Genomic DNA, 9,652 nt, shown 5'->3' with positions numbered 1-9,652 from the left:
GCTGAGTGCTGCGGCGCGATCCTCGCTTCCCTGAGTGTTGGCCGGGGAGGAAAGAAGATGGTGCTGGATCTGGATTTGTTTCGGGTGGATAAAGGAGGGGACCCAGCCCTCATCCGAGAGACGCAGGAGAAGCGCTTCAAGGACCCGGGACTAGTGGACCAGCTGGTGAAGGCAGACAGCGAGTGGCGACGATGTAAGTACCGGCACGAGCGGGTTACCTCCTTGATCCTAAACCCAACTTTCTCAAATCCAGCCACCGCTCCTGAGGCCACAGCTTCCACCCTTCGTCAAACCCCCTCCCAAGGTGCGGTGGCTCCGAGGTTCTCCCCATCCGCGAAAACACAGCCTGGTAGCCGGGGTCGTCCCACTTTCTCCTCCACCCGGGCGGTGCGAGGTCCCTTACACGCGTGCTCAGTTCCGTTCGTTGCCTGTGTGCGTACGCACGCCCATCGGGAGCTGTCAAACCTTCCTGCCCCCGGAGTTGCCAGAGCATGCCGTGGCGGGAGGTTGTGGGGTCGAGGCGGCTTTTCTATCACGAATCTTTGGTCGCCCCCAGTCTTTTTCTCATCTTCAGCAAGGCCAGAGTGGTTTTCCTTTGTTTTGATAGGATCAAAGGCTCCTTCCGGAAACTGTGTCACTTCTGCAACAGAGTAGATTCATTCCTTCCGTATGGGAAGCATTTCGGGGCGTTGGAGGCCGCTCTTGGCCAAAAGAAATGACCCTGAAGCTTTTGGGAAGGCCATCCCCCGACCTATGGGCATACCTTTAAGAATCGGAAAAGTCTTTTCCGTGGTACATCAGACGTGAGGGGAGTGGGGAGGCGAGAAAAAGATTGTAATAATTGAGGCTGTTTAATTGTGATCTGTGGACGTTTTCCTTTAAAGACATTGGCAGAGTTAGGCTAGAACCTAGAACTGCCGGATCTTGGAGTCATGTCGAGCATCTTTCATGAAGCTGAATAAAATCATAGAACCCTCTGCCCGTAAATCTCTGTCTATATTAACTGGAGTGGTCACTGGTTGGGCGGATGCTGTCAAGTACATGTGATTCGATTTGTCTGACGCAATAGGTCTGCAACCATCTGGGAGCTAGGTTGATGACAGTACACTGCAAAGGCAGCCGCTATCCAAGAGTGTGATGGATTTCTATTAGGAAAATGGATTTTCTCCTGTTTATAAGTGTAGCAGGACGAGCCGCAGACAAAACTCCTCAGACACCGGATTAAAGAAGGAAGAGGTTTTTTATTCCGCCGGGAGTGTCAGCAGACTCGCGTCTTAAGAGCCGAGCTCCCCGAAAAAGAAATACTTGGCCCTTTTAAAGGCTTACATCTTTAAGGGGTCCACGTGAAAGGGTAGTGATAAATCAAGCAAGCGTGGGAAACATGACTCTTGCCTACATGCATCAACTAACAGAACAAAAAGTTTTACAATGCTTTTTTTTTTTTTCATACAATGTCTGGGATTTACAGATAAGTAGTTTAGGTTAGGGATTGGTGTTATTATTATTACTTTTTTTAACTCCTAGGGCCGGGTGGTGGTGCCAAGGTTGTCTGGCTATTTATCTTATTTTTGTTTCTTGCTCTGTTTCCTCCTGTCTTGGGAACTAGGCAAGGTGTGGGGAGGAGGGCAGCAGGAGTAGTAGTGGTCTCCTTCCTTATAAGGATCTTGGATGTCAAAAGAGTATTTGTTTAACTTGAGTTTTGTGCTGATTCTGTATGTCTTAGGCCCTCTATTGTAGTAGTTTGTTTGATTGTGAGATTCCACACTTGACCTAAAGTTTCGAGTTGCAATGGAATTTAATTTTGCCACATTTTTTGTTTAGGATAAAACTAGCATGAGCATTGTTCTACTGAATCTGAAGTCAGGAGTATCAGATTTTTGTGTCAGTCCACCCCTTAGCCAGTGCTAAATGACTTTGAATGTGTTAGCTAGTCTTCTGGGTATAATGCCCACATCTGAGGGATTTGTCCCCTCTCTGACAAGTAGGTAGGTGGTGAGTTCTTCAGGGACAAGGATTGCGTTTTATTCATCTGTATATCCCAGTTCTTAGGATATACATATACACATTTATACATAAAATCCCAGTACCTGGCACTGTACCTGGTCCTTGGTAAGGCCTTGATAAAGGTTTGTTGGAGGCGTGAATATTTTCTGTGTTCAGGGCACTTTACATTCTTTATGAAAAGCAGTTTACATAGTTTATTTTCTTTTTTTAAAAAAAACTTAATCCCAAATGTGAAGTCGTTTCTCTTTTTTTTTTTGCTTTGTTTTGTTTTGTTTTTGAGATGTCATTGTTGCCCAGATTGGAGTGCAGTGGCACCATTTCAGCTCACTGCAGCCTCCATCTCCTGGTTTCAAGAGATTCTCATGCCTCAGCCTCCAAGTAGCTGGGACTACAGGCATGCTACACCACCACACCCAGCTAATTTTCGTTTTTTTTTTTTTTTAGTTGAGATGGGGTTTCACCATGTTGGCTAGGCTGGACTCTTACCTCCTGACCTCAAGTGATCTGCCCGCCTCAGCCTCCCAAAGACTGGGATTACAGGTGTGAGCCACCATGCCGGGCCAGTAGTTTATTTCCAAATGCATCTATTAATTTGATTCTTTTCTATTTGACAAACCTTTCCAATGTTCTCTTTGTATCCAAATGGAATTTATGTTTTTTCCCAAGTTCCCAACTGCCCAAGGTGGACACTAACAGATGTATATCAAGGTTTTTTGACACCTTAAACTTCAGATCAGAGGATGGAGTTCTTCTCTCATTGGCTTGAACAAGGGCTTATAACCAGAGCCACATTCAGAACTCAGATCGTGCTCTCTAATTGAGGACACATAGCAAGCTTCACCCAGCCCTCCACTACAACTGTACCAGTTTGTCTTCCTGTAGACTTATAAGGTATCACTAGGGTTCCTTGGAGAACAGAGGAGTCCACTATAACTTGGAGTCATAATACCACATTGGAACTTACAACTCTTCTAACTCCAGGGATTTGAACTGTGATTTTTTCTTTTTAATTCAGCGTAGCATAATGATCCTACACTTGGGCATAGTTGTCTTGGCCCCACTCCCGAAGCAAATAGATTTCCATGTATCTGGAAATCTGCAGCAAACCAGGAAGAATTTTATCCTCCCTCAAAAAGCGCTATCCTAGTTGGGTTTTTTTTTTTTTGTTGTTGTTGTTTTTACTATACATTGAAAATTGAAGTTGTTGTTTCCTATCTTTTTTTTTTTTTATTTGAGACAAGGCCTCACTGTGTCACCCAGGCATGATCACAGCTCACTGCAGCCTCAATCTCCCTAGGCTCAGATGATCCTCCTGCCTTAGACTTCTGAGTAGCTGAGACTACAGGCACAATGCCACCATGCCTGGCTAATGTGTGTATTTTTTGTGGAGATGGAGTTTCGCCATGTTGCCTAGGCTGGCCTCAAACTCCTGGTCTCAAGAGATCCTTCCACCTCAGCCTCCCAAATTGTTGGGATTACAGGCATGAGTCACCATGCCCAGCCTAAAGCTGTTATTTCCTCATAACCTTTACTGTACATGTTTTAAAACAGGCCCTTATCTTTTTTGTTTGCCCCAGCAAGTGGAATAGCTTTCTGTCTGCTTTCAATCTTAGCTCAGTCTCACCAGGGCATATAATCTTTACTAGAGTGCAAATCTGATCATTTTACATGAAGGCTTAAGTTTTGCAATGACATGCTTTAGAGCAGCACTGTCTGATAGGAATAGAATGTTAGCTTCATGTGTACAGATGCTCCTTGACTTAGGATGGGTTTATGTCCCAGTAAATCCATCATAAGTTGAAAATCTTGTAAGTGAAGAATGCATGTAATACACATATCCTACTGAATATCATAGCTTAGCCAAGCCTGCCTTAAATGTGCTCAGAACACTGACGTTAACCTACAGTTGGGAAAAAATCATCTTACACAAACCCTATTTTATAATAAAGTGTTGAATATCTCATGGAATTTATTACTATTGATCATAAAGTTTAACCATTATAAGTTGGCGATAGTCTGTAATTGTTAATTTGTTTGTATCCAATCAAAAAAATATAAAAAGAAACAGATGAAATTTATTTTAGTAATATATTTTATTTAACCTAGTCTTGTATACCCAAAAGTTATATATATATATAATTATTATTTTTAGACAGGGTCTTGTTCTGTTGCCCAGGCTGGAATGCAGTGGCATGATCACAGCTCACTGCAGCCTGGACCTCCTGGGCTCAAGTAGTTCTCCCACCTCAACCTCCTAAGTAGCTGGGACCACAGGTGTGCACCACCATGCCCAGCTAATTTTTAAATATTTTGTAGAGACAGAGTCTCACTTTGTTGCCCAGGCTGGTCTTGAATTCCTGGACTTAAGTGATCTTCCCACTTTGACCTCCCACACTGCTGGGATTACAAATGTGAACCACCACGCCCAGCCCCAAAATTATATTTTCAACATATAATCAGTATTTTTAAATTACTGAAACTAGCCTGGCGCAGTGGCTCACGCCTGTAATCCCAGCACTTTGGGAGGCTGAGGTGGGTGTATTACCTGAGGTCAGGAGTTTGAGATGAGCCTGACCCACATGGTGAAACCCCGTCTCTACTGAAAATACAAAAATAATTAGCCGGGCATGGTGGCGGGCGCCTGTAGTCCCAGCTACTCGGGAGGCTGAGGCAGGAGAATGGCATGAACTCTGGAGGCAGAGCTTGCAGTGAGCCGAGATCACGCCACTGCACTCGAGCATGGGTGACAGAGCAAAACTCTGTCTCCAAAAAGAAAACAAAAAAATACAAAAAAAACAAAAAACATTAGCCAGGTGTGGTGGCGGGTGCCTGTAATCCCAGGTACTTGGGAGGCTAAGGCAGGAGAATTGCTTGAACTCAGGAGGCAGAGGTTGCAGTGAGCCGAGATCACGCCATTGCACTCCAGCCTGGGAGACAAAGTTAGACTTCATCTGAAACAAAAAAAAAAATTACTGAAACTACTGAGATATTTTACTTTTTTTTTTTTGTACAAGTTCTCAAACTCCAAAGTGTGTTTTATACTTCAAGCACCACTCTGTTCAGGTGCTGATTTCAAATTTCAAATGCTAATAGTCACATGGTATTGAAAGCTACTATATTGGACAGTACAGCCTTAAAACATAAAAATCCAAATTTCTGAATACACTTTACAAAGTCCCCCATGCCTTCCTGGCCTCGCCGTCTACCACTCCCCACACAGGGCCTCCCGCTCTTTGCTCTAGCTTGTTATTGCTACTCCTAGACTCACACTTCTGCGACTGTTGCCTCTTCCTGGCACGTTCCTTATCAGGGTGTGCTGCTCCCACTTCCATCAGCCCTCTTTGCCACTCAGCTACTCTCGTAGTGCCACCTCATTTGTGGAGTGCTCTCCTTATATTATCTTACAAATCTCTTACAGCATTTATACTATTCCTGTATATGCCCTTCAGAAACTTATTGACATATATACAGTAAAGTACACAAATCTTAGTATACAGGTTGATGAGTTTTCTAAATCTATACACCAGTGTAACACCCAGATCAAAACATAAGACATTTATAGCACACCAGCAGATTGCCTTATGCCACCTCCCAGTCAGCCCCTCCTCCAAAAATAATAGTATTCTTACCTCTGTCACCATAAATTCCTTTGCCTGGGTTTGAACTTCATGTAAATGGACTTATGTAGTATATACTTTGGTATATGGCTTCTTTTTTTTTTTTTTTTTTTTGAGACAGAGTCTTGCTCAGCCGCCCAGACTGGAGTGCAGTGGTACGATCTTGGCTCACTGCAACTTCCACCTCCCGGGCTCACACCATTCTCCTGCCTCAGCCTCCTGAGTAGCTGGGATTACAGGCGCCCACCACCATGCCTGGCTAATTTTTTTTGTATTTTAGTAGAGGTGGGGTTTCACCATGTTAGCCAGGATGGTCTTGATCTCCTAACCTTGTGATCCACCCGCCTTGGCCTCCCTAAGTGCTGGGATTACAGGCGTGGCCACTGCGCCCGGCATGGCTTCTTTCTTTCAAGATTATGTCTGTAAGATTCATCCATGTTACTAACATGTAGCAGCAGTTGGTTCTTTTCATTGCTATATAATACTCCATTATGTAAATATGCCAATCAGTTCTACTGGCTTATTTACTTCATGACATTTGGATAAACTGGGTTGTTACCAGTTGAGGGCATTATGAATAAGCTTCTAGAGACTCTTTTTAAAAAAATGTTTGTCAACTAACAAATTATTGTTGTATATATTTATAGGGTACAATGTAATGTTATCATTTATGAATACAATGTGGAATAATAAAAGCAAGTTAATTAACATATCCATCACCTCAAATACTTAAAAACATTTTGTGATAAGAACATATGTACATTCTTATGCGTGTCTTTTGGTAGACATAAACACTCATTTCTGTTGGGTATGTACCAAGGAGTAGAATTGCTGGATCATAGGGTGGGCACATGTTTAGATTTAGCAGATAATACCAAGTAGTTTTCCAAAGTGGTTGTAATGATTGATATTCCCACCAGCAATATCTAAGAGTTCCAGTTGCTTGGCATTCTTGCCAATACTTGACATTGGCAGTCCTTTTAATTGAGCCATTCTGGTAGATATATAGTGGTATCTCCGTGTTATTTTTATTTGCATTTTTTTGGTGACTAAAGATATTGAGTGCTTTTTCATAAGTTGATGGCATTTGGATAGCCTATTTTGAGAAGTACCTCTTCAAGCCTTTTGACCAATTTTTATTTGTCCTTTTCTTAGTGGTTTGTAGGAATTATTTATATAGAGTGGATAGAAGAATACCTGTGAGATACAGATACCACAGATCTCCTCTCCCATTGTGTGGCTTGCCTTTTCATTCTTTCAGTCTTGTGATGAATAGAAGTTCCTAATTTTAATGAAGTCTAATTTATTGACTTTTCTTCTGTGATTTGTCTGTTGTGTTTCCAAAACACAATAGATAAATCACAGAATTTGTATTCTGTTTTGAAAATCGTGTTATGTCTTAACCACCAGAAGAGATTCTCTGTTTTTTTTTTTTTTTGTAGACATTTTATTTCTTTACCTTTTATGTTTAGGTATAAGATTTATTTAATATTAATTTTGGTGTATTATGTGAGATAGATCAAAATTTTTTTTAATGTGGAGAGTCAATTGCTCATGATAAAAATGCAATAAACTGAGAATAGAAGGGAGCTTCCTTAATCTGATAGTAGATACAGAAAAGCCCTTGTCTTGTCTTGTCTCTTCTCTTCTCTTCTCTTCTCTTTTCTTGAGACAGTCTCATTCTGTTGCCAGGCTGGAATGCAGTGGCGCAACCTCAGCTCACTGCAACATCTGCCTCCCAGGTTCAAGCGATTTTCCTGCCTTAGCCTCCTGAGTAGCTGGGACTACAGGTGCGTGCCACCACGCCCGGCTAATTTTTATATTTTTAGTAGAAATGGGGTTTTCACCATGTTGGCCAGGATGGTCTCGATCTCCTGACCTCGTGATCTGCCCGTCTCGGTACTGGTATTACAAGTGTGAGCCACTGCATCCGGCCACATTTTTCTTAATGATGAAATATTGAATGCTTTCCCCTTGAGGTTAGGAACAAGACAAGTATGTCTGTTATCACCTCTTCTTTTTTTTTTTTTGAGACGGAGTCTCACTCTGTCACCCAGGCTGGAGTGCAGTGGCGCGATCTCGGCTCACTGCAACCTCCACGTCCCAGGTTCAAGCGATTCTCCTGCCTCAGCCTCCTGAGTAGCTGGGACTACAGGTGCGTACCACCATGCCCAGCTAATTTTTGTATTTCTAGTAGAAATGGGATTTTCACCATGTTGGCCAGGATGGTCTCGATCTCTTGATCTCCTGATCTGCCCGCCAAAGTACTGGTATTACAAGTGTGAGCCACTGCATCCGGCCACATTTTTCTTAATGATGAAATATTGAATGCTTTCCCCTTGAGGTTAGGAACAAGACAAGTATGTCTGTTATCACCTCTTCTAATCAACATCATGCCAAAGGTTCCAGGCAGTGTGAATAAGGCAAGAAACAGAAATAAAAGATTGGAATGGAAGAAACTGTCATTATTTGCAGATTACTTGATTGTGTATGCAGAATCTGAACTATTAAAATTAAATAACTAACAAAATCACTGGATACAATACACAGAATCAAAGGTACTTCTATATACAAGTAACAGTTTAGACGCACCACGTACATAGAGATATACCTAATAAATAACGTTTAAGACTCATAATTGCTGAGAGAAATGAAAAAGAATGAAGGGATATGCTATATTCATTGATTGAAACATTCAGCATTGTTACAATATTCAGTTTCATTTTATTTTCTTTTTGTTTCTTTTCTTTTTCTCTTTTGCCATAGAGTCTTGTTCTGTCACCCAGGCTGGAGTGCAGTGGAACGATCTCAGCTCACTGCAGCCTCTGCCTCCTGGGATCAAGTGATCCTCTCACCTCAACCTCCCAAGTGGCTGGGACCACAGGCACACGCCACCATGCTCAGCTAATTTTTGTATTTTTTTTTTTTCTTGTAGAGACAGGGTTTTGCCACATTGCCCAGGCTGGTCTCGAATTCCTGGGCTCAAGCGACCCACCCACTTCAGCCTCCCAAAGTGCTGGAATTATAGGCATGAGTCACCACACCTGGCCTTATTTTCTTTTATGCTTCCAATACCTACCCTGCTGCCTTGCAAATAGGAAGGAATCTCGGAATGATTATAGATTTACAGGAAGTTGGAAAAATAGTAGAAAGGTCCTGTTTTCCCCAATGATAACGTCTTATATAACTCTAGTACAATATTAAAACCAAGAAATTGACATTGCTACAATCCACAAACCTTATTCAGATTTTGCCAGTTTTATACATGTGTATGTGTAGTTCTGTGCAATTTTACCCATGTGTAAATTTGTGTAACCACTGCCATGCTCAAGATACAGAACTGTTTCATCATCACAAAGATCCTTCTTGCTGTCTCTTTGTAGTCTACTCCCTTTGCCCTCCATTTCACCCCTAGCAACCACTAATCTATTGTCCATCTCTATAGTTTTATCAATGTGAATAAGTGAATGAGAAAATAGTGATATCATTTTGCATCAAGTTTTGTTAAAGAGATATCAAAGAGGAAAGCTCCTTGGTAAAACCTTAAAGAATGGCTCTGTAGGTGCTATCTCATTTCTAGTCATCAATTTTGCCTCTTAAAAGCTTGAGTTTGGCTGGATGCCATGGCTCACACCTGTAATTCTAGCACTTTGGGAGGCCAAAATGGGTAGATTGCTTGAGCCCAAGAATTTGCGACCAGCCTAGGCAACACAGCAAAACTCCATCTCTACAAAAATAAAAATTAAAAAAATTAGCTGGGTGTGGTGGTGCACACCTGTAGTCCTAGCTGCCTGGGAGGCTGAGGTGGGAGGATCACTTGAGTCCAGGAGGCAGAGGTTGCAGTAAGCTGAGGTCGTGCCATTGTACTCCAGTCTGGGTGACAGAGTGAGACCCTGTCTCAACAACAACAAGAAAGCTTGTGCTTGAATTTATTGTCCCCAATGTTTACATTCAAGAGGTCCAAATTTGCCGGGCGCGGTGGCTCACGCCTGTAATCCCAGCACTTTGGGGGGCCGAGGCGGGCGGATCAC

General features: G+C 42.4%; 1 protein-coding gene across 1 annotated transcript in view; it reads left to right on the top strand.

Annotated features, from left to right (window-relative positions):
• The first annotated feature begins 6 nt into the window (after positions 1-6).
• SARS (seryl-tRNA synthetase) overlaps positions 7-9,652 on the top strand; it is a 26,866-nt gene continuing 17,220 nt past the window's right edge. Inside the window, exon 1 of the mRNA XM_011948161.1 lies at positions 7-213. Coding sequence (XP_011803551.1) covers positions 58-213 — 156 coding nt within the window. The 5' untranslated portion in view covers positions 7-57. The remainder of the gene's footprint in view (positions 214-9,652) is intronic.

The sequence above is a fragment of the Colobus angolensis genome, unplaced genomic scaffold (genome assembly GCF_000951035.1).
Source record: "Colobus angolensis palliatus isolate OR3802 unplaced genomic scaffold, Cang.pa_1.0 Scaffold273, whole genome shotgun sequence".
Classification (NCBI taxonomy): Eukaryota; Metazoa; Chordata; class Mammalia; order Primates; family Cercopithecidae; genus Colobus; species Colobus angolensis.
Note: the sequence above shows the minus strand (reverse complement) of the source record. Positions and strands in the feature narration are given on the sequence as shown.